At 49.5% G+C, this 27,150-nt stretch overlaps 4 protein-coding genes across 18 annotated transcripts in view; 2 read left to right on the top strand and 2 right to left on the bottom strand.

Annotated features, from left to right (window-relative positions):
- The window catches only part of TESK2 (testis associated actin remodelling kinase 2), a 137,717-nt gene extending 127,650 nt beyond the window's left edge, over positions 1-10,067 (top strand). For all 11 annotated transcript variants that reach the window (XM_070786653.1, XM_070786647.1, XM_070786645.1 and 8 more), the window contains 6 exons: positions 6,040-6,122; positions 6,348-6,432; positions 6,902-6,985; positions 7,198-7,284; positions 7,984-8,101; positions 8,420-10,067. In XM_070786653.1, coding sequence (XP_070642754.1) covers positions 6,040-6,122; positions 6,348-6,432; positions 6,902-6,985; positions 7,198-7,284; positions 7,984-8,101; positions 8,420-9,144 — 1,182 coding nt within the window. In that variant the 3' untranslated portion in view covers positions 9,145-10,067. The remainder of the gene's footprint in view (positions 1-6,039; positions 6,123-6,347; positions 6,433-6,901; positions 6,986-7,197; positions 7,285-7,983; positions 8,102-8,419) is intronic.
- Positions 9,986-13,567, bottom strand: TOE1 (target of EGR1, exonuclease). Of its 2 annotated transcripts, none has more exons than XM_070786659.1 (8): positions 13,428-13,567; positions 12,561-12,703; positions 12,434-12,474; positions 12,192-12,246; positions 11,905-12,063; positions 11,376-11,635; positions 11,016-11,175; positions 9,986-10,937 (listed from the first exon to the last, which is right to left on the bottom strand). In XM_070786659.1, exons 1-8 carry the CDS (start codon positions 13,477-13,479, stop codon positions 10,275-10,277), a joined length of 1,533 nt encoding a protein of 510 aa, XP_070642760.1. In that variant the 5' UTR covers positions 13,480-13,567; the 3' UTR covers positions 9,986-10,274. The 2 variants fall into 2 exon arrangements, with proteins under 2 accessions (XP_070642760.1, XP_070642759.1); XM_070786658.1 differs by having other exon boundaries at positions 12,192-12,288.
- Positions 13,568-13,645: 78 nt separating this feature from the next.
- MUTYH (mutY DNA glycosylase) lies at positions 13,646-22,615 on the top strand. 4 transcript variants are annotated; one of them, XM_019957586.2, is made up of 17 exons: positions 13,646-13,777; positions 18,203-18,298; positions 18,440-18,566; positions 19,089-19,237; positions 19,327-19,366; positions 19,488-19,561; positions 19,699-19,740; positions 19,823-19,894; positions 19,972-20,085; positions 20,166-20,263; positions 20,345-20,489; positions 20,576-20,639; positions 20,814-21,005; positions 21,110-21,252; positions 21,336-21,488; positions 21,679-21,720; positions 22,421-22,615. In XM_019957586.2, exons 3-17 carry the CDS (start codon positions 18,446-18,448, stop codon positions 22,550-22,552), a joined length of 1,581 nt encoding a protein of 526 aa, XP_019813145.2. In that variant the 5' UTR covers positions 13,646-13,777; positions 18,203-18,298; positions 18,440-18,445; the 3' UTR covers positions 22,553-22,615. The 4 variants fall into 4 exon arrangements, with proteins under 4 accessions (XP_019813145.2, XP_070642758.1, XP_070642756.1 ...); XM_070786657.1 differs by having other exon boundaries at positions 19,092-19,237; XM_070786655.1 differs by having other exon boundaries at positions 18,203-18,286.
- A 581-nt stretch (positions 22,616-23,196) lies between these two features.
- HPDL (4-hydroxyphenylpyruvate dioxygenase like) lies at positions 23,197-25,199 on the bottom strand. The gene has a single exon (XM_019957587.2). It carries the CDS (start codon positions 24,593-24,595, stop codon positions 23,423-23,425), a length of 1,173 nt encoding a protein of 390 aa, XP_019813146.2. The 5' UTR covers positions 24,596-25,199; the 3' UTR covers positions 23,197-23,422.
- Positions 25,200-27,150: the final 1,951 nt, after the last annotated feature.

Genomic DNA, 27,150 nt, shown 5'->3' on the forward strand with positions numbered 1-27,150 from the left:
TCATCTAGATTTTCACAGAGCACTAGCTTTGGGTTCCCTGTGTCACACGTTAAACTCAAGAGAATGGTTTCAGAGACTGAAGAGAACATGAATTAGAAACAGTTGAATGCTGGAGGATGTAGAGAGTGTGTGTTAGGGCACTCTGTAGTCATTTTTTATAATGAGAACCATCATTAGCCTTTTGGAACCACTTATACTGTGCTGTTAGAGGAGATAGAAATTGCTGGAACCTAATCTATACCATCCATGGGCTCTGAGTCAAGTTGGAGATTCAGATATGTGAGCAGATTACTTCCCAAGAACTATGGAGAAGGTATAGGATCATATGGTGGAGTGGAAAGGAAGGGACAGGACACACTATAGCAAACCAGATAATCTTCTCCAAGTTGGACTCTAGTTGTCTCTGGGATATTTAGGAGGGAGTTCAATTTCTGATCTGGCTGTGCTGTGAAAAGAAACTTTTAACCTTTCTTGAGACATAGAATCAGTACTTTGTTTCTAACTGGATTTATGGAGTGAATTTGTTGGGGGTAAGGGGAAAGAAGTGTTGGCACATGGAAAGCCATTTTTTGTTGTTATAGAAATAGCTTTTTGAGAGGTCCCTGGTAGCTCAGACGGTAAAGTGTCTGCCTACAATGCGGGAAACCCAGGTTCGATCCCTGGGTCGGGAAGATCCCCTGGAGAAGGAAATGGCAACCCACTCCAGTATTCTTGCCTGGAAAATCCCATGGACTGAGGAGCCTGGTAGGCTACAGTCCATGGGGTCGCAGAGTCAGACACAGCTGAGCGACTTCAGTTCACTTAGAGCTAACACTTACAAATGGACCTGGCATTTCTCTGTTTGGGTCGTTTTATTCAGTGCCAGTACAGGCTGTGCAGCTGTTCTAGGAGCCCTCAGGATCTGCTTTCAGGTGTCTCCTCTGGCGCAGTCCTGAAGGGTTTGTGCTGGCTTACAGAAATGCGTTCATGGCCACCTTTTGAATCTCTTGTCAGCTTGGTCCCCACCATGGAGAGTCGAATGTATGATTAGTGTGTGCCTTTTCACTTGCTTTCAAAAGAAGCTTTATTCGTCAGACTTTCACATGACAAACTTTGGCCGAGTTCTTTCTGCATGTCTGTGCTAGGTTAGAGATACAGAGATAATAGGATCAGTCCCTGCCCTTTGAAGAGGCAGACTTGTAAGCCTCTGCTACTGTGTGATGTATTATAATAGGAGGAAGGACAAAGAGGAATGGGAGCCAGGTGGCAGCAGTGCCTGGGCTCCTCTTTGAACCAGAAAAGGTCACCTCTCACCTCAGGGAAGTCTGACTGGGCCTTTCTTATATCTGTTGCTTACTCCAGGCATACTTTTGAATAAAGCATTCTTCAGCTTGATTTAATGGACTTTGTATCCCACACAGCCTGAAAATTAGTCTGGGTTCTTCAGAACCCCACAGTGGTCTGAGTTCATATTTTGTGCTCTGTACCGTCAGTCTGTACTGCGGCCATGTCCAAGTTGGGTGAGAAATGCAAGCATTACAGTAGGCGCCCTTGGATTAATCAGCTTTGGAGGTGGGGGCTAGCATCCCAGATGAAGGGGTCTTACTGTATTGCCTGCACAAACAGTGCTGCCTTCTCCATGGGCCTGGGCCTCTGCTTCTGTCTTAAGACTGCATTGTTCCTGCCATAGCCTTGCTGTCTCTAGTGGAAAGCTTTTCAACCAGTTTTTCTGGAAAGGTCAGAATCATTAGGGGATGATCCTATTAGAATCAGGAGACCCACAGCTTTACCACTCATAGTTGGAAGCTTCACTTTTCTCATCTTAAATGTAAAAATCTCAGATCTGCCCACCTGACAAGGTTGTTTGAATCACTTGGACTAGTTTATGAATACTGTTTTATAATTAATTCGTAAGGTACCACACAGGCAGAAGTAGACAGTCTTTCCCTTGCACAAGGGGCTAGGAAATATTCCCAAGGGCACTTCGCTCTTAAGATATTGCTGCTTTGCTGAATCTTTTAGTATATGGTGTACAGCCTATAGCTATAGGAAGGGACTATAGAAACAGACACTTAGGTCAAATACTAAGGTTAGAGAGAAGAGAATGCAAAGGATACTTTGGAAAAGGATATTGAACCTAACCTGAGGGTACAGAGACGACTTCTTGGAGAAGGTGATGCCTGAGCTGAATCTTGAAAATTGAATTCTACTTAGTAAGTATTGTGTGTTTGTGCTTAGTTGCTTAGACATGTCTGACTCTTTGTGATCCCATGGACTGCAGCCTACCAGGCTCCTCTGTTCATGGTGATTCTCCAGGCATAAGTACTGGAGTACGTTGCCATGTCCTCCTCCAGGGGATTTTCCCAACGCAAGGATCAAACCCATGTCTCCCACATTGCAGGCAGATTCTTTACTGACTGAGCCACCAGGGAAGCCCTGGTGTGTGAGACCTGGGTTCGATCCCTGGGTTGGGAAGATCCCCTGGAAGAGGGCATGGCAACCCACATTGTGTGTGTGGTGGGGTTATATTCCAGATCACATCAGTCGAACAGTATAAACAAAGGCATAGAGACATGAACAGTATGATATGCAGACTGTGAGGCTGAAGTGGTAGGGGATAAGAATTGAAAGCAGAGGAGTCTGATGATATACTATCTAACTTGGATTTTATCTTCTAGATAGGAAATGAAGAACCATTGTTGGCTTCTTTTAAATAACCACTTTTTTGAGATATTACTCACATAAAATAAAATTCATCCTTTCAAAGTATACATTTCAGTGGTTTTTAGTATATTCAATTATCACCACTATCTAATTTCAAATCTTTTCATCGTTCCAAAAGGAAAACCCCATGCCCTGTTCTCCCCTCCCTTCAGCCTTTGGGAACCACTAATCTTTTTTCAGTTTCTATAGCTTTGCTTAATCTGGACATTTCATAGAAATAGAATCATACAATATATTATTGCTAGCTTTTAAGTAGGTGAGTAACAGATTTGCATTTTACAAAGATCATGCTGGCAGAAGTGAGGAAGGTGGATTCTGGAGATCAAGCCTAGCCTAGGCAGAGACCATTTGGAATACTGGAGTATTCAGAGGAGGACCTGAATTAAGGCAACAGTCATGGGGATGAAAAAGGAGGGGGCGATTTGAAAACATTTAGAAGCTAAAATTATTTGGAGTTAAGAGTGGAAAGTCTAGGTGAATCCCAAGTTTCTAGCTTAGCAAACTGGGTGGAAAACAGCAATACTAGCTGACATAAAAATACAGCTAGAGATTTAGTTTTGGGGGAAAAAGATGAGTTCAGCTTTGCATGTATAGAGTTCAGTGTGAATAATCCAGATGTCGTCCAGATATAGACCAGATGTGCAAAGCTGAAGACTGAGAAATAAAGGTCAGTGCAGAGGATATACATTTGGGAGTCATCAGTACAGAAGTGGTAATTAGAAAAGAAATGTGGAATAGTCTCCACAGCTATAGGCCTAGGAGAACCCTGAGACCATCACCCTCGGGGGTGGGAGGAAAAGCCTGCCCTAGAGTGTTCAGAGTAGCCAGAGGTAGAGAAGGAAATCTATAGTGTCACAGAAGCCAGGAGAGAAGAATCAAAAGCAACAGAAATAGCTTGTAATTAGCCTTTGATCGGAGAAGGCAATGGCACTCCAGTACTCTTGCCTGGAAAATCCCATGGATGGAGGAGCCTGGTAGGCTGCAGTCCAGGGGGTCGCTAAGAGTCGGACACGACTGAAGCGACTTAGCAGCAGCCTTTGATAGCTAGTCTGTTTGCTCCAGGGCCACAATGGCTTAGTCTCTACATGTCCAGCATTGATAGGATTCCTGAATCATATATAAAAATGCTGAAGGAAATAATCAGCAATGTCAACAGCAGCAAAATCAAGTAATACTAAGGACTGATTTTGTCTACTGAGTTTAATGACATGGAACTCAGAGGGATCCTCCAGGAGAACACTTCCAGCAGAAGCCAGTGAGGAACGGGTGGGAGATGAGGAAGTAAAAACAGCAAGTGTTGCCAGCCAGACTTCACTAGTCTAGACTCCACTAAGAGCAGGCTCAGGAGTTTATTGAAAAACCCCATAGGAGCTAATCCTGGTCAGGGATCCTCCCCATTTTCCTCATCACCTCAGATACAGACTCCTAAAGTTGGCTCTTTTGGTTTTCAGTATTCCATCTTTGTCTTTGGCTCCAGTCCCTGGCTGCTGGCTATGGAGAAGCTTTAAGAGAGGCAGGGGTCACATTCCAGATCAGAGGCAGACTGGGCTAGGCAGGCTCATCCATGTTGTGGGGCCCTGATCAACCTTGCCGTAGCCATCTTTTAGCGGCTCAGAGAAGCTACTGTAAGTCGCTTCCTCCTGGATGGTTGGTCTACAGTGAGTGTATGAGAGGGCTTCATGACTGTGAAGATGGGACAGAAATTGAAGAGCTTTGATAAGGGGTACCGGCCATGCTCTGTTCCTTATTGCTGCGCCTAAGCTGAATTTCGCAGGATTGTTTCTAAGGGCTGAAAAGCCAGTAGTAAACAGGACTTTAGACTGATCCTTGGAGACAGGAGCCTGAGTTGTTGATGAAAGAAGAGGAGGGGAGAAAAACAAGCAACAGATCTGAGCCGCCACTGCCTCACAAGCCAGTGCCCAATAGCCTAGACTTCGGCTGTCTAATAGACAGGCTGGCTTAGAACCCATCTTCTCATAGATTGTAAAGTCAGGGAGTTGGGGTGGGGGTGGATTGCTGAGCCAGGGGACTGATGGAAGGGCTGAAGCCAGGACAAGCACAAGGAGAGGCCTGCTTAGAAGCCAGAGACAGTTATGTCTATCAGGAAACGAGGGCAATAGATGTAATGAAATCACAGGCTGCTTCCAGCTCAGAAAAAGAGAGCATAGTGTGATCACATCAAGGCCAGAGTAAGGGACTAATTTGTATCTGATGCGAAGTAACCAGGTGACTTGGCAATGCCTTGGCAACTATGTGCCAAGGTGAGGAAGAGGGAGGGCTAGAGGGCCTTGCCAGTCCCAGAAATGTCCCTGTGAGCCAAGGATCCCTGTTCTCTGCTGCCCCTGGAGAAAGGGGGGATCGAATGAGGTGCCTCCTGAGCCAGAGTGGTGTAGGTCCATTTTGAATATTTGAGGAGAGCTCGTTGCTGCTTTATGTTTGAAGTCATTTGGGTTCATCCTTTCTCTGGAGACAGCAGCATTTGTTCAACAAGCTTGTCTTGAACCTCTCTCATAAATTGAATAGTGTAAGGAAGGCCCAAACCCGAATTTGCCCCTGAGAGGCTGATGGCCTCTCTGCTAGGCTGTAAGAGGAAGTGGCAGAGAGGAGTTAATGGAGTTGAGAAAGCTGAAGGTGAGAACTGGAGAGGTCAGGACTGGAAAGGTAAGCTTACCTTAAAGCACACTAAATTTTCTGAGGAAAAAAGAATTGGGAGAATATTCCAAATGGAAAGAAAAAGTAAAAGCAAAGACAAAGGTTTGAAGGGCCTGTTCAGGCTTGTCTGTAAGAAGTTTGGATGAAGATATGTACATAGGGGCACCAGGGGCTCAGATCACAGAACAAAGCCAGATTGTGGAATTTTAATGCCAGAGGAGAGGGTGGTTGTAATCTTGTGGGCAGTGAAAGTTGGTATAGGCTTGTCCTGTGCTTACATTACTTGGCAAGGTCAGGCCTGGTCTTTGAGTCTCTACGTTCTGAGAGAAGAATGGAGGCCAGGGTCTGATAGCCTGTCTTCTTCCACTAGATTATAAGCTCCAAGAGAACAAGGGTTTCTGTTTACTGTGATATCTTTGATACTTAGAACCTTGCCTAGCACATGGAAAACAAAGATAAATATTTGTTTGGAGCATGGTATGAATCCTAGGGCAGCCACCCAAGATCCAGGCCTAACTCACCTCACATGGCTATCAGAGCCCCACTGGGGTCAGCCCAAGAGCATGATTTCACCAAGAAGCAAAGGACAAGGTACCCTGTGGTAGTAGGGAGGGGTGGTGGGAAACTCTATGGCTGGCTGGTCCCCTCTTCTGATCCACATGTCTTCTTCTTTGGGAACCCTAGAACTGCCTGATAAAGAGGGATGAAAATGGTTACTCTGCAGTGGTAGCTGACTTTGGCCTGGCTGAGAAGATCCCTGATATCAGGTGGGTAACCCTAATGGGTGCTGGGGTCACTGAAGGGACTGAGGCAAAGGGGAAGACTCCAGTGTCCTCTTCAGAGGCTAGGACTTGGTCACAGCCCAATCTCAGCTCCCTAAATTCAGTCAATTTTGGTGTGCCCATCCTTGGGGGAGAGAAATTCCCAATGGTCAGACCTCCCATTGCACCCACCAGTGGCAAGCTCATTTTCCATACATTCTTACCCCACAGCACAGGCGGTGAGAAGCTAGCTGTGGTGGGCTCACCCTTCTGGATGGCACCTGAGGTTCTCCGAGATGAGCCCTACAATGAAAAGGTGAGTCTGGGGACCCCAAGGCCTGATTCTCTGTAGAATCCATTCTTAGCATAAAGTGCCTTGGATCACCCTTCACGTATAGGGTAAGGATCTATATCCTTCCTGCAAAATCAGCACTGGTACCTGTCAGCTGCCTGGTGAATGAACTGAATGAAATATGGTCAGTATTTCATTCCACTTCCTGATGGCTCAGTGGTTAAGAATCCCCCAGCAAATGCAGGAGATGTGGGTTTGATCCCTGGGTCAGGAAGATCTCCTAGAGTAGGAAATATCAACCCACTCCAGTATTCTTCCCTGGGAAATCCCACAGAGGAGCCTGGCGGGCTACAGTCCAGAGTCACAGAGTTAAGACATGACTGAGCAACTGAGTACATGGTCAGTAGGGCCCAAGCCTGGGCTAGTGAACATGAGAGGCAGAAACCCCACCTCTTACCCCATCGAGGGAAACTGAGATTTCACTACCCACCAGGCGGACGTGTTCTCTTATGGTATCATCCTCTGTGAGATCATCGCCCGCATCCAGGCTGATCCAGACTATCTTCCCCGAACAGAGGTGAGCTCCAGGATGGGGATCAGTGCCACTGGGATGGCTGCTTTCGAGGCCATGGAATTTTTTATTTTCTTGGGGTGGAGTTCCTGGAACTTGGTCTGTGGCTTCTTCTCTGGGGCAGTTCTCCACCTCTCCTGAGCAGGCCAGGATGGGTGGAGGGGTTAATGACCTGTCTACCCATGTCCCTGCTCCTTCTCCACCATACCCATCCACAGAATTTCGGGCTAGACTATGATGCTTTCCAGCACATGGTGGGAGACTGTCCCCCAGACTTTCTGCAGCTCACCTTCAACTGCTGTAATGTGAGTATCTTTTTCTCCTGGGCTTTGGTTGGGGCTGGCTGAACCCTGTTCACCTGGTTAGGACCACAGGGAGAGGCTGCTAATTAGCCTCATGAGGGACCTCTGTCTCAATGATGAGTGGCAGTGCCTATGTTCCTTCCTCTGGGCCTGTCAGACTCTGGCCCAAAGCCTTGGACCAAGGAAAGGAAAATTGCTTTGTATTATCCAGTCCTCAGCTTGTAATGTAAACCTACTACCCCTTTTCTTGGATATTGATGGAGCTTTGGTCAGGTTTTAGTTGGACCATGCATCCAACTGGTCCAAAGCCCATAAGAAAGGCTCGTTAGCATTTTAGGTCTGGGGCCGCACCTACCAGTTATGACTAAGGGGTAGCTGGGACTGGTCCAGGTAGCTTCCAGAAACATGTTAGCTGCAGAACTCAAAGAATAGAACCAACCAATGTGAACACCCCCTTTTGGAGGGTTCTATGCCAAACAAGGGGACAAGACATAGAAAGGCCGCTGAGGTAGGGGAGGGTACTAGACAATAGCATCTTCCCTGACCTTCACTCTGGGGCTCAGTCTTACGGTCTGGAACCTTCAGAAAAGATCTCTTCGATACACATCTGACTCTTAAAAGATGCCAGAAACAGACTCAAATGCCATCCTCGGGATGGAAGATAGGAGGTCAGGGCTAATGGCTGGTGTGGATGACTTACAGATGGACCCCAAACTACGCCCATCCTTTGTGGAGATTGGGAAGACCTTGGAGGAAATTCTGAGCCGCCTACAGGAGGAAGAGCTGGAGAGAGACAGGAAGCTGCAGCCCACAGCCAAGGGTAAGAGATGAAACTAGAATGTCCAGCCTGAACCCATGGGAGGATATTAGGATGGTGGGGGGCGAAGGGGCTTCCCCTCTAGGGCTGTGATCACAGGATCCCATGTACAGAAGAAAGGTAAAGAAGCAGGGGATGACTGGAAAAGTCCTGGAGCTCTGCACTAGCATACCGCCTCCCTTCTGAGTCTGTTTTCTCATTGTTGAATGGGGACAACAGTACCTACCTTTGCTTTCTCAAGTGGTAAAACATTGTGTATGAGATATTGCTTTTATTTGTTATGACTAGAGAGAAACCCTGACTTGACTCACTATTCTTCAGGACTCTTGGAGAAAGGACCTGGGGTGAAGCGACTGAGCTTACTGGATGACAAGATACCGCCCAAGTCCCCACGCCCAAGACGTACCATCTGGCTGTCTCGAAGCCAGTCAGACATTTTCTCCAATAAGCCCCCACGTACAGTGAACGTCTTGGATCCCTACTACCAGCCACAACGAGTTGGTGCTGCCCGAGCCCCCAAAATCAACCCTTTCAGTGCTCGCCAGGACCTCAAAGGTGGCAAGATCAAGTTCTTTGACCTGCCCAGCAAGTCTGTCATCTCCCTGGTATTTGACCTGGATGCACCAGGGCCTGGAACGATCCCCATGGCTGACTGGCAGGAGCCCCTGGGCCCACCTGCTCGCCGGTGGCGTTCTTTGCCTAGTTCACCTGAGTTCTTGCATCAGGAGGCTTGTCCATTTGTGGGCCGGGAAGAATCACTATCTGATGGGCCCCCACCACGCCTCAGCGGTCACAAGTACAGAGTAAGGGAGATCCCACCATTCCGAGCATCTGCCCAGCCAGCTGCTCCAGCCCATGAGGCCATGGACTGCTCCAACGCCCAGGAAGAAAATGGTTTTGGGCCCAGGCCCCAAGGGGTCAGTCCGTGCCTTGCAGGTGCCCCTGAGGAGATGGAAGTGGAAGAAGAAAGGCCAAGAGACTTGGCTCCAGTCCCCTTCTCTGTCTCAGGCATGGGCCTGAGGACCCAGGGAGAGCAGGATGGGTGAGCAGAGTTCATCCCCACCTCACCTTGGGGACAGACCTTCAGCTGAAGCCACAGGGCCCCCTTGGTGCAAAGCCTAGACTCTTCCCGGGGGCCCAGAGAGCACACAAGCTAAGCCAAGCCAGACTTATCTGTGAGGCGAGGCAGCCATGAGAGGCCTTCCTAGTTAGGGCCAATGGCTGATACGAAGCCTCTGAAATCCAGCAAGGAGCTCTGGCTCCCACCAGATCCCCAAGACTTCCCGACAGGACCAGAGGATTCCTAGTTCTAGTGTGAGCTGGCAGGCAGCTATTACCCCAGGTTCTTCTCCTACCCCAGGTCTGTTTCTTGCCCTTTCCTGGGGCATATAAGCTAATGGATGGAACCTGTAGCTGACCAGGAGATCATAAAGGGCATGGCTATTTCTCAGACCTGAAGACTGGGGTGCTTCTTGCCAGAATGTCTAAGACACTTGAATAATAATTGCTGTTTGCACTTACTGCACGGCCAGACCATGTCACTACATTTCTATGCAAGACAAGGCAGAGTGGTGGTCGTGGCTCTCAGCTAACCTATTCAAAGATCTTTTCCAGTTGATTAATCTATTTTCATATTTATGAAGGAGTCTTAATGTTCTGCCCTAAAAGACTTTCAACCTTGTGGTTGGGAGTGGGGCTGATTTTGTAGGCCTTAGGGCCTGCTCTGTGAATTTGTCAACACATGATACACCCAACTGGTTTATACATGGACTGATTTCTTCCCTTTCTGCTATGGCCAGAGCTATGGGAACAGTCTGTCCTAATAGAACCACAATAAGAAATAACCAAAGATGAAGCTGGTCAGATATTTTCATATCTTGTTTCTGGTTTTCTTCTTTTTTTTTTTTTTGGTAAAACTTTCCCAGGACACTTTGAGATTTAAAAATGAATAAAGTCGGTGTTACAGGTGCTGGTCAGCCTTCTTACTTGTACTCTTGTTCTTCAGCCTCTGGGGTAAAGGCAGAAATGCCAGAGCAGTGCAACAGTATCTCTGCCAGGACCCCATCCTATCCCCGAGTAGTTGGGATTAAGTCACTCACAGGCTAGAGGGATCCAGACTCCTCTGATCCACTCTCAGCTTCTGTTCCTAGGCCCTGAGTGCTGTGTAGAAGTTGGGTCAGCTGCTACCCCAAGCCAGCTTCATCTTCTGGTTGTGGGCTTTGGAAGAACGGGAGAACTGGCTTTTAACCACTGTGAGGGGGACAGCTTTGCCACTCAGGTATACCTTGTTGTGACATTCAGGTAGCCATGGTTCAGAGCTACAGGGATGGGATCCTTGGCTCACTCCCACATAGGCCATCACGTAACCTGTCATAAAGGCATCAAAACCAGCCCGATGCAGTCCATCCCCAGGCACTGGGTTAGGACTGACTTGCCTCTCTGGTGCTTCTGAGGTGGCCATGTCAGTTGTGACTTGCCTCTCTGGTGCTTCTGAGGTGGCCGTGTCAGTTGTCTCAGCACTTGTTGCTTTAGGCTCCATCTCCAGGTCATTTGTGTGACCTTGCTCGGAGCCAGGTTGGGTCCCAGTCTCATCCTCAGCCACCTCCTGCTCAGTTTCCTCAGGCTTGCGATTGTCCTTACAGACCTGCTTGGTGGGAGGACTGTCTTCAGCTTCCCTAGAAGGCTGTTTCCCAGGCAGGCCCAACAAAGCCCTCCGCCGTTTTTCCTTGCGTCGTCTCCGTCGCCTCTTGTCCTCCAGCGCAGCTTCATCAGTGTCAATGATAAGGTCAATATCATGGGACCGAGGACACTGTGGTCCCAGGGGGCACCAGCCATAGGCCTAGAGGTAGGAAAGAAGCTTAGAGAGGGTTTCCAGGCATCAAAGTCCCTTCCCCAGGAAATGGGCAGGTGTGCTCACCGAGAAGTTGTCACAAATGCTGGTGGAATGAGTACGGTAGGTGGGGGGCGGCGCACAGCAGCGGTAGTCAATATGGGCCCTCATGCTAGAAGGATAGCTGCAGAACTCCAGGGTCAGGTGTGGGCTGCCAGCTGCCCGCTGCTTCCCATTTTCCCGCTCACTGCAACATCACAAGAGGATATGGATCCACTAGCATGTAAGCTCCGTGAGAGTAGGGGTTTTTGTCTGTTCTGTTCACTGCTGAACCCTTGGCACTAAAGCAGTGCCTGCCCCATGGTAGGCACTCACTTAACATCTTAAGTGAATGAAATAATCAGGCTTATGCCAGGCCCCACCCCGTTCCCTCAACCAGTTCCTCACCATTTCCGGAAGGCATATTCTAGGTAGGAGGCCAGAAAGCGGGCATGAAACTCGGCAGCATATTTGGTGTCATAAATGCCAGCAGGAAACATTTCACAAAGGTCAGCAGTGAAGGTTCCCAAGTTCTCGGGCAGGTGTGCGTAAAAGTTCTGGTAGAGGAACACTAGGTCTATCAGGCCGTTGTGTAGTACCAGGGGCCGGCGGGCCCGGATCAGCTCCAGGAACAGTGTCCTCACTGACTGTCTCTGACTCTCATCACCCTAGGTAGAAAGAAAGGGGTCATCAAGAAGGATAGAGTGCCTTAGGGAACCTCTCTTGCAGGACACCTGTCCCAGGCAGCCTCACCTGGAAAGTTCTCCCTTGCTTTCATCTAATTTATTGCTATTCACCAGTTTATCAATCTTGTTTCTCCAGCTCTGTCACTGGTGAGTCCCCATACTCCTAAGAAGCAGATCCTCCCCAGTGTACCCACCCTAGAGTAGTAAGAAATGAATTCACAAAAGAGGCAGTCTCAAGGCTGAAGATCTACCTTGTCATTGCCCTTGTGGTAGGGGATTCCTTGAGCGTACTGGCGGTTGAAGTTGAAGCCATGCTGTACCAGGAACTGCACAGACTTTGGTTCTATGACATACTCTTCCATGCACAGTAGGGTCAGATTGAACACTTGGGCCAGGTATGAGTGTTCACCCTGGGAGAAAAAGAGATTCTACTACATCCAGCCTTAGGAGAAAAAAACCTTATAGCTGATGTTCCTCAGTATCTCAATCCCTCCTTCCCTTGCCACAGACCTGGGATGGGGGTGACAGTAACCCATACCTTGTCTGGCTGCTGCTTGAAGCAAGCGAGGCCCAGGGAGAGGATGGAACGGGTCCTGGCAGCATGACACACGGCCTTGTAACGTTCCTCGATGCACCTTGGGGTTGGGTTTGGGGGTGGCTGTGGCTGGGAGTTAGCCTCATCCAAGACCCAAACCACCCAGGACTGTGACCTCCACTCTAGGGTTGAGGTCTGCCCTTCCTGGCAAGGCTAGGACTAAAGAGATCAGGGCTTATACTTACTGGTTCAGCAAACACTTCCTGTCCCCAAGCCCACTCAGTTCCTATGGATCAGTAAAGGGAGAGCTGTTAGGTTCTGCAGTACCAGCCCTTTAACCACCACCTGCTCTCCCAGTTCCCTAGCTCTCACCGTGTCCACAGCCACAAAGTTAGCTGTCTTTATGGCCAGGAGGAGGGATGGCCACATCTCCTTGAAGTTGTCACTTTGCACATCCACCACGGGAACCTGGACTACTAGCTCCTCTCCAGATTTTGTGCTTTGGCGGACACCATCTGGAGATAAGAAGGGTGATGGATATTAATGCTCAGGGAAGAGCCCAAGGGAACAGACACCAAGCTAGGCCATGGCTGGGGGCAGGGGCAGCTTCTCCCTCAAGAGTTATATTGCATATGCTTTATACACAGGATTGGAGTGAACAGTGCCCTGAATTTGGGGAGAGAAAGCTTGGGCCTTCCAGTAGCTGATGTAAAATTCTGGGAAAATGTTTCCCCTTAGCATCAAGACCTGTAAAAGTGGAAGGCTGAACTAGATAATCTGTTGAGGTTCCTTTTCCCCATATCCTGCAGGAAATATTTTGCAAGGTTTGAGGACTTCAGGCCCGTTGATATCCCACAAAGCTCTGTAACCGTTCCCATGGTGCCTCAGAGCCACAAGTGGCAGTAGCCAGTATGTGCCAGAGCCTAACAGATAACGCCCCAATCCGTCCCACTTCCTGTGGACCACAACTCCCAACCTCCCCCAATTAACAGCGCTATAAACTCCAGACTACATCTCCCGACATGCCCCGACGGGTCCTAACTATCCTCCCAACACTCCAGGCTTTTGGAGGCGGGACCGCGGTGCACACCGGGACATGTAGTCTCCTTGTGGCTGATCCAAAAGGAAGGCGCTAGTCCTCCGAAACTTGAGGCAGGTTTCTTAGAACTATGAGTCCGAGGCCCTCCGCTGCCTCGGAGCGCACAGGCTTTGAAAACGGCCCCTGGGAAAGCCACTCACCGTCTGAGACCGTGGGAGCTGAGGCTGCGCCATCGTCACTGTCGGCGGCCATGACACCGCGGGTCCCTCGCTAGTACAGTCACTGGGCACGGGGGACTTCCGCTTCGTCTCCTGTCTCGGTTCCTGCAGTCGGGGATGGGGCGGGGTCTCATGCCCAGAATCGCCGAACGGTCGGACTTCCTTTAAGATCTCCTGGGTCTGGTGCGGAAGAGGCAGCCCGGCGCGCTAGAGGCAGCCTGGCGCGCGCTGGAATCCTATTGGCCGGCGTGGATCGGCTTGCCGCCAATATTGGCCGGGGCCACGCCCCCTGGAGTTCGTCGGAGAGCTTGGCGCGGGAGATCGCGCGGGAGGTAATTCCTTCTTCCTGTGCGACCTGGCGGGAACGCAGGCTTTCGTGTTATGCTGTCTTCATCGACTCTGCCCCGGGGTGGGGGTTGGGGTTTTTATGTCTGTAGAGGATGAGATGATACCTGAGCTAAGCTTAAAGCAACCGTAGAAGTTATGCAGACTAGAGAGTGTGGGTGGAAAAAGGATTTGGGAAAAGGCTAGCTCCTAGGGAGGGTGGAGAGCTCGTTGCATTCCAGCAAGTGAAAGGAGCGGGGAAGGGGACAGGAGATGAGGCTGCGGAGGGTGAAAGCGACCGCTAGCAGGGACACTTTTGAAACAATAGACGCGCGTGATAATAAGGACTTGAATTAGGCTCCAGCAGTGACAGCTTGTAAGCAATTAGGAGTTATAGTTGTTCCTGAGGGGTTTGGGATTTGATTTCTGCTACTGAGAGTTGTCCCTACCATAGACCAGAACTTTCTCAAGAGCTCTGGTTTCCACCAAGGACTCTGAACCTTTTCTGTCTCTGATTATTTGCTGTTTCCAGTTCATCCTTTCTACTGAATCTTTTCATCATCATTCTGAATTGTTTGGATTTCTCCCATTCTGGAAAAAAGGGGTACTTTTAATGCAGTTTGCCTGGCACTGTGCACAACAGTCAACAAAAGACACCCAAGTTTCTTTCATGGAATTTTACAGTTAAGTGGGGAAAGCAGACACTGATCAAAGAATCACAAATAAACATGAAATTATGATTGGTATAAGAGCAACAGTGGAGAAGTACAGCAGAGGGTAAGACTGGGGGGGGATCTGATTTGGACATTTAAGTCAAGACCTGAAGAGTAAATAAATGTTAGGACAAGAGCTGTCCAAGCAGAGGAAATGAACTGGGTGAGGCCTCAAGGTGGACAGACACTTTGGGAATTGAAGCAACTATTTCAGGCAAACATGGCTGGAGCGCCGTGGGTGAGGGGATGAGGCAGGTTGAGCTGTTTGTATCCTGCAAAGATACATTAAGAGGATTGGCTCCTGAGAGCAATGGGTGTGACAGCCAACGTCCTCGTGGCCTACAAGGTACTTTGTAATCCTATTCCCCGCACCTTGTTTGGAATGGCACCCACTCCAGTATTCTTGCCTGGAGAAGTTCATGGATAGAGGAGCCTGGAGGGCTACAGTCACAAAATCAGAAATGACTGAGCGACTTTCAGTTTCCCCTTCTTTACCTCTTCGACCTCACCTACTACTCACCCCTTCCTATTCCATTTCTAACCACACTGACTTCCTCAATCTACAAACACACCAGGAACCCTGCTGCACTAGCACAGGTAGTCATCCGTATGGATAACTCCTTTAACTGCTTTAAGTCATTGGTCAAATATTGCTCTAACAAGGCCCACCTTGACCACGTTCTTTAACATTGCAACATTCCACCACCCTCACTTACTTCTTAGCCCCTTCACAAGTCTACTTTGACTGTTTATGCTAGTTTTTATCACCTAACATCCTATATAATTGGCTGATTTTATGCATTATTTTTTGTAGATCCCATAAACTCTATGAAGGCCCAAACCTTTGCTGTTTTATTTATTGAAGTATTCCAGGCACCTAAAACTGCTTGGACTTAGTAGGCACTCCATAAGGAATTATGGAAGTCAGTGAGTTTGGTCAAGAAGTTTTGCTAGGAAGTGGGTGTGTCTGTGGATGGGATTGGAGGAGGAGGAGGAGAGAACATTCTTCCATATAATGGGATAAAGGAGAAGGAAAGTGCAGATGGGGGGAAGTTTATGCATTGGTTCTTTTTTCTGAAAGCGGAAGCAAGCTCTTTTGATGAAAATGAGGTGTGAAGCATAGCTAGAATATGGAAGCAACCTAGATGTCCATCAACAGATAAGTGGATAAAGAAGTTGTGGTATATAGACACAATGGAATATTACTTAGCCATAAAAAGGAACACATTTGAGCTAGTTCTAATGAGGTGGATGAACCTAGAACCTATTATACAGAGTGAAGTCAGTCAGAAAGAGAAAGATAAATACTGTATTCTAACACATATATATGGAATCTAGAACAATGGTACTGAAAAATTAATTTATAGGGCAACAGTGGAGAAACAGACATAGAGAATAGACTTATGGACATTGGAAGAGGGGAGGATAGGGTAAGATATACGGAAAGAGTAACATTGAAACTTACAGTACCATATGTAAAATAGATAGCCAATGGGAATTTGCTGTATGGCTCAGGAAACTCAAACAGGGGCTCTGTATTAACCCAGAGGGGTGGGACGGGAGGGGAGTTTCAAAGGAGAGGGATATATGTATACCTATGGCTGATTCAAATTGCCAACATCCGCTGTATCATCAAAAAAGCAAGAGAGTTCTAGAAAAACATCTATTTTTGCTTTATTGACCATGCCAAAGCCTTGGATCACAATAAACTGTGGAAAATTCTGAAAGAGATGGGAATACCAGACCACCTGACCTGCTTCTTGAGAAACCTGTATGCAGGTCAGGAAGCAACAGTTAGAACTGGACATGGAACAACAGACTGGTTCCAAATAGGAAAAAGTACGTCAAGGCTGTATATTGTCACCCTGCTTATTTAACTTCTATGCCGAGTACATCATAAGAAACACTGGGCTGGAGGAAGCACAAGCTGGAATTAAGATTGCTGGGAGAAATATCAATAACCTCAGATATGCAGATGACACCACCCTTATGGCAGAAAGTGAAGAGGAGCTAAAAAGCCTCTTGATGAAAGTGAAAAAGGAGAGTGAAAAAGTTGGCTTAAAGCTCAACATTCAGAAAACTAAGATCATGGTAGCCGGTCCCATCACTTCATGGGAAATAGATGTGGAAACAGTGTCAGACTTTATTTTTTTGGGCTCCAAAATCACTGCAGATGGTGACTGCAGCCATGAAATTAAAAGATGCTTACTCCTTGGAAGGAAAGTTATGACCAACCTAGACAGCATATTAAAAAGCAGAGACATTACTTTGCCAACAAAGGTCCATCTAGTCAAGGCTATGGTTTTTCCAGTGGCCATGTATGGATGTGAGAGTTGGACTATAACGAAAGCTGTACACTGAAGAATTGATGCTTTTGAAGTGTGACGTTGGAGAAGACTCTTGAGAGCCCCTTGGACTGCAAGGAGATCCAACCAGTCCATCCTAAAGGAGATCAGTCCTGGGTGTTCATTGGAAGGACTGATGCTGAAGCTGCAACTCCAATACTTTGGCCACCTGATGTGAAGAGCTGACCCATTGGAAAAGACCCTGATGCTGGGAAAGATTGAGGGCAGGAGGAGAAGGGGACGACAGAGGATGAGATGGTTGGATGGTATCACTGAATCTTTGGACGTGGGTTTGGATGGATTCCGGGAGTTGGTGATGGACAGGGAGGCCTGGCACGCTGTGGTTCATGGGGTCGCAAAGATTTGGACACAACAGAGCAACTGAACTGAATGGCTGATTCACGTTGAGGTTTGACAGAGAACAGCAAAATTCTGTAAAGCAATTATCCTACAATTTAAAAAAAAAATCAGGTGTGAAGGAAAAAGTTTGAGGAGAGGGTTTGAACCAGAGTTTCAGCAGGGACTGCAGTATAGTCAAGTATAACTCTGCAGGCCGATCTTTGGAGTTTGAATCAAAAAGTTGCTTAATCACAAGCGTCAGCTTCCTCATAACTGAAATGGAGGTAATCCTAGAACATACCTCATGAGATTGTTAAGAGACTAAGTAAGAAAACTGGTAAAGCATTTACGCTGGGTCTGGCATGTATAACACTCACTAACTTAGCTGTTAGATAAAAGGTAAAAGCAGCAGCCAGAACAGTTAGGGAGCAGTGAAGATCAACCAGATGTTTTCTCATTACTAGTGGATAGGCAGCTGCGATTTACTAAATCAGTAGATTAGAAATAAAAATAGCTCATTTCCCCCTCTTCCCAACTTGCCATCTGCTCTCAGGCAAATCTTTTACCCTCTCCGATCCTTAGTTTCTCTGTTTTTTTTTCCTTTGCATTTTATCTTTAAAATCATCATTGAGGTTTCTCCTTTCTATAGGATGAAGGTTTAGACTAGATGATTACTAAAGGCTGTTTCACAGATCGCCAGTCCAGGTTCAATGCATGAGACAGGGTGCTCAGGGCTAGTGTACTGGGATGACCCAGAGGGATGGAATGGGGAGGGAGGTGGGAAGGGGGGTTAGGATGGGGAACACATGTAAACCTATGGCTGATTCATGTCAATGTATGGCAAAAACCACTACAATATTGTAAGGTAATTAGCCTCCAATTAAAAAAAAAAAAAAGCTGCTTCAGTGTAAATGTGCTACATCTCTAAGGAGATAAACCTCTTATACCTGAGCTCCCAGGGGTACACATATGCTCCTGCACAGGAGGCTTTGGTCCTTGACTCAGCCCAGCTCTGGCCTCTAACTTATGTCTCCAGGTGTATACTAATGCTGGTCCCACTAAGGCCACTTGCAGAAGTTCAGCCCTACTGGTCATATCTCAGTACCACAGCCCCCCAGGAGTAAGTAAGCCCGTGAGTATCCAGGGAGTGCTTGAGAAAAGCTAGACACTTTATATGAATGGTGTGGGGAGGGAGGTAGCTTTACCCTTTACAGGACCCTAAGATTCAGCCTCATGGTGACTGACATACTTTGGCTGGGTCATTCTGTTCTAGCTGATCATGAAGAAGTCACGAGCAGCTGTGGGGAATCGAAGTGGTCGCAGGAAGCAGGCATCCAGCCAGGAGGGAAAGGAGAAATGTGCCTTCGGCAGCAGCCAGGCCAAGCCTTCTGCCCCCAGTGGTAAGGATCTGGGTCCTAATCAGACTCAGGGGCTGGTTTAATTGGCCGTGAAAGGGGGCAAATTCAGGCTGGGAAGAGAGCATGGTATGTATCAAGTCATTAAGGAACTAATTAAGGATCTAATTCTGACTTTGCTCTGTGACTTTGGAATAATTGCTCTGAATAGATGCTTTCTATCAGTGACATGGAGCAGTAGTCTGTGCATTTCCTTCCTCACTTGGCTTTCATGGGATCCAACGAGTTTATCAGCCCGAAAGTGTTCTGTGAATGGGAAGGCCCTCCACAGGTGTATGTTTGGCAGAAACTTGGATTTTCATTATGATCCAGAGACAAAGGAGCCAGGGGTACCTCCCTGGGGAGATAAAGGCTAGAAACTTGACCTAGGCTACAAAACCCTAGAGCCTCCCAGTCTGAGCTCAAGCAAGGGATTGGGGTGGGTGAAGCCTTAAGTGGACAGCCTGAAACCAGGCCTCTGGTGCACAGCCTGTGCAGGGACGATCCCTGAGTTTTCTGAAACCCCAGCAGGGCCGGCCAGGCAGCAGAAGGCATTATTGCAGGCCTCTGTCTCCCCATACCATCTATTCAGAGATGTGGCCGAGGTCACAGCCCTCCAGGAGAGCTTGCTGGATTGGTATGACCGAAAGAAGCGGGACCTACCCTGGAGAAGGCTGGTAGGAGGACAATGGATGTGAGGGGGTGGGTAGGAGGCTGGTGCCCAGCCCCCTCCACACTAACTGCCCATATGGGATTGCATTGGCAGGTGGAGGATGAGGTGGACCTAGACAGGCGGGCATACGCTGGTGAGTACATCTCCTTGGAGCAGGGCTGCTTTGCCTAGACGACCTCAGGTTTGGGGTCTAGGAGCTGTGGGCTAAGAGTAGGGCAGCCAGCAGTGTCCTCATGCCAGCTGCTCTTCCCCAGTGTGGGTCGCAGAGGTCATGCTGCAGCAGACCCAGGTTGCCACGGTGATCAACTATTATACCCGATGGATGCAGGTGACTTCTGGGAACAAAGGGAAGGGTCAGTCATGGTCCAGACCCCAGATGACTCCTTGGGGGTAGGGATAAAATAAGGTCTCCTCCACTTCCTTCACCTTTGGCCTCATCTCTTTTTGTCTGCCTTCGGGCTGTAGAAGTGGCCAACGCTGCAGGACCTGGCCAGTGCTTCCCTGGAGGTGAGAACCACCCTAGGGTAGGGGGAATGGGGACTACTGAGGACCGATCCCTGACCCCTCTGACCTCTGACCCCACACACAGGAAGTTAACCAACTCTGGGCCGGCCTGGGCTATTACTCTCGAGGCCGGTGGCTACAGGAAGGAGCCCGGAAGGTAAGGGGTTGACGAGGGGTCTGGGAGCCCCAGGACCTTGGGTGCCTCATAATCATGAACCTTCCCATTCCAATCAGGTGGTAGAGGAGCTAGGGGGCCACATGCCACGTACAGCAGAGACCCTGCAGCAGTTCCTACCTGGGGTAGGGCGGTACACAGCCGGAGCTATTGCTTCCATAGCCTTTGGCCAGGTGAGCCCACTGCCCACCCCCATATTGTGCATGCCCACCTTACTCCCAGACCAGGCTGACTCTGGACTCCTCTGTGCCAGGCCGCTGGAGTGGTGGATGGGAACGTCATACGGGTGCTGTGCCGTGTCCGAGCCATAGGTGCTGATTCCAGCAGCACTCTTGTCTCCCAGCACCTCTGGTAGGATACTAGGGTAAAGAGGAAGATTGGAAAGGTGTCTCCAAAGGGTCTTTGGCTCAGAGCAATGTTCCCTTCTTGTAGGAGCCTAGCCCAGCAGCTGGTGGACCCAGCCCGGCCAGGGGACTTTAACCAAGCAGCCATGGAGTTGGGGGCCATAGTGTGCACCCCGAAGCGCCCACTCTGCAGCCACTGCCCTGTGCAGAACCTGTGCCGGGCACGCCAGAGGGTGAGCCACCCAAGGAAGGGAGGCAGTCAGGGGTCCTAGGGAGTGACCCCTGCCCCATGGCATCCTGCCCTGTCTGTGCCTCTCAGGTGGAGCGGGAGCAGCTTTCAGCCTCACAGAGCCTGCCAGGCAATTGTGACGTGGAGGAGTGTGGTGAGTGGCAGCCCCAGCCCTTCCCTGTGCTGTCAGGGAGCTGCCTGTGGCAGCCTCATTCCCTTTCATCCTACAACCGAGTCAGATTCTACAGAGCTGGGCAAAGACCTGCTCTTTGGGCTTGGTACCCGAGCCCACTTGGCCTGAGTGAGGCTCTTGGATCTCTCTTCCCAGCTCCCAACACTGGACAGTGCCCGCTGTGTGCGCCTCCCACAGAGCCCTGGGACCAGACCCTGGGAGTGACCAACTTTCCCAGAAAGGCCAGCCGCAAGCCCCCCAGGGAGGAGTGCTCTGCCATCTGTGTTCTGGAGCAGCCCAAGGCCCTTGGGGGTGCCCACATTCTGCTGGTGCAGAGGCCCAACTCAGGTACCTGGTCCCTGGCAGTGCAGCGAGGTGGCATGAGCAACAGGGAAGAAATGGAGGCAGCAGCAGCTAAGGCCCCACCCACAGCTGGCTGCCCTCCCTCTCAGGTCTGCTGGCAGGACTGTGGGAGTTCCCGTCAGTGAGTGTGAATGCGGAAGCCTCAGGGCAGCATCAGCGGGCGGCCCTGCTGCAGGAACTGCAGAGTTGGGTGGGGCCCCTCCCGGACACACGCCTTCAGCACCTGGGGCAGGTGAGTGAGGAGAGGAGTGACCAGGAATGATGGCTTCTGTGGCCCCATCTCCGGGTCTGTTTCAGCCTCTTGGCACCCCCTAGGTGGTCCACACCTTCTCTCACATCAAGATGACATACCAAGTATACAGTCTGGCCTTGGAAGAACACACCCCAGTGACCATTGTACCACCCGGCGCTCGCTGGCTGACCCGGGAGGACTTTCACACTGCAGCCGTCTCCACCGCCATGAAAAAGGCACTACCTTTGTTGTCTTCGTTGTGTTTTTTCGTGTTCCCTGCGTGTTCTAAGTAAACCTATTACTATGTAAACAAATGAAAAACATATCTTAAACAAAAGTGCTGGGGCATGAAGTTAAGGGTAGAATACAGAGGTTTGTCTCTTTGCGGGAAAGATGCCAGCCCTGCACTTCCCTCTTCTCGTCTAGGTGTTCCGCATGTATGAGGGCCAACAGCCTGGCACCTGCAAGGTGAGTCTCTTGGCCCTCACCCAGCCATCTCTCCCCAGGGCCAAATCTACAGGTTTTCAGTGAGTTAAGTGATGCATGTTTGGGTGAACAGTCTCCATGACAGTTCACTGGGGCGAGAGGAATAGTTCTTGACCTGAAGACCTTACAGGTAGAGAGGGGACAGGAGCAAATGATGGAGACAGTAGTGTCACAGTGTGTGAAATGTACTCAGTTTTGTGGGATATGAAGTGGGGAGCTATCGTATCTATCTGGAAGAATCAGGAATGGATGCTTGGAAGAAGCAGCTGGTAATCTAGGTCCTAGAACTAAATTATTTTCTCCAGGTTTGGAAGGAGAATCAGCAGTAAAGATGTTCTTTCCTGGCCCAAGAGTAGTGTGAGCCAAGGTGAAATACCATACAGCCTGTGAGCTGTTGGATTAGTTGGAGTTAGCAGGACTGGCCCAGGACAGTTAAGGCCGTGAGCACTAGGCCCTGAAGGATTTTAGGCGGAGAGAGGAGTCAGATTTGCCTGTCAGGAAGACTACCTCAGGCTGCCTTTTAAAGAATTGATTGATTGAAGAGTTAGATACTGGAAACAGGATGGAAGCTTTACAGTATTAAGGCTAGAATCTGAGCTAGATCAGTGGTACGGGGAGGGCGAGGTGGAAGGAGAAGACTCTACTGTCACCTTGGTGTTTCCTTCCTTTGTCTTCTGCACAGGGTTCCAAGAGATCCCAGGTGGCCACCCTGTCCAAAAGGAAAAAGCCCAGTCCAGGCCAGCAAGTCCTGGAGAGTTTCTTTTGGCCCCACGTCCCCACTGATGCACCCAGCCTCAACACTGCAGCCCAGTGATGCCTTTGGAATCCTCCACCCCGCTGAGAATCCTGTTTAATAAAATGCTTATTTTTGTAGTCATTCTGGAGGCTTCCCACCCTCTCCTGAGCCCCTTCACTCCTCACCTCTGAGGGACCCAGAAAGTGGTAGAGCTCTGTTTGGTGCTGACTTCTGCTGAGCTCCTAGCCAGCCCTGGGCAGATGGAGGAGGGGGTGTTCTGTCCTGAGTGATCTGTCCTCCTCCAACCCCAGAAAGGGAGAAGGCAGCTGCAGAGAGCCCCTGCCAGTGGCTTACATCCAGCAGTCTCCGGCCAGGTCTCTGATTGGAGCTGCGTTATCACCCTAGAGCAGGTGGTTGGGCTTAGCCCTGACTCAGCCCCTCCTTCCTGCAGTGCCTTCTCCCTAGGGAACAGGGAAGTACAGAGGAGAATTTATTTTGCCTTAGACTCCTGTGCTCAGTGACTCTTTGGCAACCCCATGGACTGTAGCCCACCAGGCTCCTCTATCCATGGAATTTTCTAGGCAAAAATGCTGGAATGGGTTGCCATTTAGATCATTTGTTTAGGGATACGTTATATATGGAGTGAAACAATGCAGAAAATCAAATTGGAGGTGTGGTGGAGAGAAATGAGGTCAGAAAGACATAAAGAGGATTCAGAAATACTGGTTATGTTCTATTTCCTAATCATATAATTTTGCTATTCTTTACACTTTGCATATATATTAGATACAGACAATATGAGAAATGTTTCACAGTTAAAAAAAAATCCCACCTCTCTGGACCCCTGTTAGAGTTTCAACTTCTGGCAGGTACTGATGAGATGGAAGCCCCTAAAGACAAAAGCTGTTACTCCAGGCCTCCGTGAATGTCCCTCAGTTCCAGCAGGCTCTATGCCGAACTTTCCAATGCTCCGGGACAGCCGGCTGCATCCAGCTTGGGCCCTTTGCAGGCTTCTTGGACCCTGGCAGCTTGCTCCTGCACAGACTGCCACAGGGCCCGAATGTTGCCTTGGCCAAAGCCAGTGGCCCCCTGTCTCTGGATCAGCTCCAGGAAGAAAGTGTCCTCCGCAAACAGGGACTTGGTGAAGACCTGAAGCAGAAACTTGCCTCTGTCACCATCTAGCAATACCCCCTGTCGGGCCAGCAGGTTAGGCTCCTGCCCTGCAGCCAGGATCTGCTCCTCCTTGCCTGGCTGCTGGTAGTAGGCCTTAGGAGGAGTCAGAAGCTGACCCCCAGCCCCTGCCACCCCTTCAGTGGCTTCCTTGATACTGGGTGTGTACAGCCCCACATGCTGCAATCCAGGTCCCCTGTTCCGGGCCAGAAACTGCTCCACCTGGTCCTGTCCGCTGGTGGCCCTTGGCAGGGACTCTGCCAGCACAAGGGTGGGGACAGCGCTGCCGACAGGGCCCTGCAGGGCGGTGAGCCTCAGCCCGCCAAGCCCAGACCCTGCTGCCACCTCCAGCCCCAGCTCTGGATCCTCACCTGGGCTCAGTGGCAGGTGGTGAAAGCCTAGACAGTCGTGGAACCAGTGCAGCAGTTTTGGGGAGCTGCTGGGGTTGCAGGCCAAGGTCAGGTGATCGACGTGGCTGAACCAGCCCGGGCCGGGTGTGGAGGGCACAGGGCTAAAGCCAGGCAGGAAGGGCCCACCGAAACCAGTGCGCTCCAGCAGAGTCAGGCTGAGGTTGCCTGCCGGCGAGCTTACCACGGCATAGGTGGCAGCGCCCTGCTCATCTCGCACGCTGACAGGGGGCACCGGCACGCTGCAGCCCAGCGCTGCCAGCCCCCGGGCGGCAGCGCCTGCGTCGGCCACGTCGAAGCACAGGTTTGTGGCGCTGGGTATCCCATGATGCGGGTCCAGGCCATACAGTGGCTCTCCGGGCCCCGCGCCCTCATTCACCAAAAAGACAGCGTCGCCGCTGCGCAGAGCCAGTTGCCTCCAGCCGTCTGCTTCCCGTACTGCCAAAGGCTGAAAGCCAAAGAGGCGCTGCAGATCCCGGGCGAGGGGTAGCCCCGCCGGCACGTGGAAGGCGATATGACACAGACGGCGGACGGGCGCGGCCATAGCGGTCTGTATGGCGACCCTGGCCTGTCCTTCCCCTGGGGACACTCACTTGTCATTCAGGACTCCGAGACTCTCAGTCTTGTCGTCGGAAGCCGGTGGAGTCCAATTTTGCCGGCAAAACACCTTCCTCGATCTTTTTCTGGCAGAAGCCACAGACGGACCCCCTTGGGGGCTTGCAGTTCCTGCTGCCGAGCTACCACAAACTGGAGCTGCCTGGGGACCACCAAGTCTGAGCTGCGGCTTTTGAGAACCACGTGGAGGCACGGCAGGAAAGGGGCGGGAGAGGGGGCGGAGCCAGTGCCTGCCATTCTCCACCTTCTGCTCAGCCTGTGTCGCAGACAGTACCCCGGGGACACAGGACTGCCCCCCTCCCATGGCCTCTGGCTGGGCCTTACCCTTGAGCACTGACCTTCCCAAGGCTTCTGTCTGGGCCACACACCCTTGGGCACTGATTCTCCCCCCAACTCTCGAGATCACAATAGCTGCCTTCACTAGATTCCAGGCATTGGGCTCCCATTCATGCCCAACCTCAGAGCAAACGGAATCAGCTCTAGTTGGGGGAAAAGCCCGGATTTTCTCCCTATAAGCACGGAATTTTTAGCAATTTTCCTGCTTTAGCTTAAAATATTTGGAGAATTTTGCTTTTAAGTCCTAATGTTCCTAAAACTTAAAAAAGAAAAAAAAATGCTTTAAGTTACAGATTTTCACTCTTTCTCCAAAATAGTGTAGAGAAATTTGTTATAGGAAGATAAACCATTTATATAGCTCCTACATGCATCTATCTTTTGGGAAATCTCTCAGTTGCACCTCTTTATTCAACCCCACTTCTCCCTTAATATGGTTTACCCTCCTTATCCTAAACAAGATTTACAGGGAAAAAAAAAAACACAAAAAAAAACAGTGGCTCAGGATCTGAAAGGAACAGCTGCATGGGTGTCCTTTCTCACCCTCCTGACTCTATTGAAAGAAAAGTGAAAGTCACTCAGTTGTGTCCAACTCTTTGAGATCCCAGGGAATAGTCCATAGAATTCTCCAGGCCAGAATATTGGAGTGGGTAGCTGTTCCCTTCTCCAGGGGATCTTCCCAACCCAGGGATCGAACCCAGGTCTCCCAAATTGCAGGTGGATTCTTTACTAGCTGAACCACCAGGAAAGCCTTAGGATTGAACAAGCCCTCCCTGCTCTTTGCAGTTTCTTGATTGGGTACTGGGCCAGAGAAGCTTAGTGGGGGCACTTCTGGTCTTGTTATTCAGAACAGTGTGAGATCCCTGGGTTGAGGAAATTAGGAGTCTTTTGGAACTTCACCGGTAGCTCTTGAAGGGATTGGAAGGGCATTCCAAGAAGGGCAAATTGCATAAACAAAAGCTCAGTGAGGAGTGTGAGCCAAGCCCTCAGAGGACCCATGGAGCATAAGGTTGGGGAGACAGTGGGACGGATGCTATGGTCTGAGGCATTGTAAAAGAGATTCCTTTATCAGGCGGCCTGGTGTGACAACTTATTATTGAGTTTCATTGGCAAGAGGAAGAAGGATGGAACGAGAAGACAGGGCTTAGCAAAAGGCCTGGCTGAGTGTTCAGGCCTATAGTCAGTAAGTCAGTACCTGGAAGCTGGTCATTAGTGGTGAAAGGCACTTTGTGCTATTCTGCACACCAGTGATTTTGAGAACATGAGCTTCAGAAGCCATTAAGACCTGGTATTATAATTCACCTCCAATTCTGACTAGCACCTGTATAACTTTGAGCAAGTTGCTTAACCTCTCTGAGCCTTAGTTTCTTCATCTGTAAAAATAGGAATAATAATATTACCTAGTTCATGGGATTGTTATGATTAAAAGAAATAGTATGTGGTATAGTATATGGATGAAGCACAAGCTGGAATCAAGATTGCTGGGAGAAATATCAATAACCTCAGATATGCAGATGATACCACTCTTATGTCAGAAAGTGAAGAACTAAAGAGCCTCTTGATGAAAGTTAAAGAGAAGAGTTAAAAAGTTTGCTTAAAGCTCAACATTCAGAAAAAAAAGATCATGGCATCCAGTCCCATCACTTCATGGCAAATAGATGGAGAAACAGTGGAAACAGTGGCAGACTTTATTTTTGGGGGCTCCAAAATCACTGCAGATGGTGACTGCAGCCATGAAATTAAAAGACGCTTACTCCTTGGAAAGAAAGTTATGACCAAACTAGACAGCATATTCAAAAGCAGAGACATTACTTTGCCAACAAAGATCCATCTAGTTCAGGCTATGGTTTTTCCAGTAGTTGTGTATGGATGTGAGAGTTGAACTATAAAGAAAGCTGAGTGCCAAAGAATTGATGCTTTTGAACTTCAGTGTCGAAGACTTTCGAGTCCCTTGGACCACAAAGAGATCCAACCGGTCCATTCTAAAGCAAATCAGTCCTGGGTGTTCATTGGAAGGACTGATGCTAAAGCTGAAACTCCAGTGCTTTGGCCACGTGATGCGAAGAGCTGACTCATTTGAAAAGATCGTGATGCTGGGAAAGATTGAAGGCGAGAGGAGAAGGGGACGACAGAGGATGAGATGGTTGCATG

Source organism: Bos indicus, chromosome 3 (assembly GCF_029378745.1).
Source record: "Bos indicus isolate NIAB-ARS_2022 breed Sahiwal x Tharparkar chromosome 3, NIAB-ARS_B.indTharparkar_mat_pri_1.0, whole genome shotgun sequence".
Lineage (NCBI taxonomy): Eukaryota > Metazoa > Chordata > Mammalia > Artiodactyla > Bovidae > Bos > Bos indicus.

Bases quoted from the DNA above. Each gene is read 5' to 3' on its own strand.
- TOE1 (XM_070786658.1), bottom strand. From the start codon at position 13,479: ATGGCCGCCGACAGTGACGATGGCGCAGCCTCAGCTCCCACGGTCTCA. The intron at 11,636-11,904 runs GTAGATCTTCAG...CTTTCTACCTAG, and splicing joins ACCACAAGGGCAATGACAAG to GGTGATGAGAGTCAGAGACA. The intron at 10,938-11,015 runs GTGAGCACACCT...TCCTACCTCTAG, and splicing joins GCATTTGTGACAACTTCTCG to GCCTATGGCTGGTGCCCCCT.
- MUTYH (XM_019957586.2), top strand. From the start codon at position 18,446: ATGAAGAAGTCACGAGCAGCTGTGGGGAATCGAAGTGGTCGCAGGAAG. The intron at 18,567-19,088 runs GTAAGGATCTGG...CTGAAACCCCAG, and splicing joins CAAGCCTTCTGCCCCCAGTG to CAGGGCCGGCCAGGCAGCAG. The intron at 19,741-19,822 runs GTGAGAACCACC...CCCCACACACAG, and splicing joins TGGCCAGTGCTTCCCTGGAG to GAAGTTAACCAACTCTGGGC.
- HPDL (XM_019957587.2), bottom strand. From the start codon at position 24,595: ATGGCCGCGCCCGTCCGCCGTCTGTGTCATATCGCCTTCCACGTGCCG.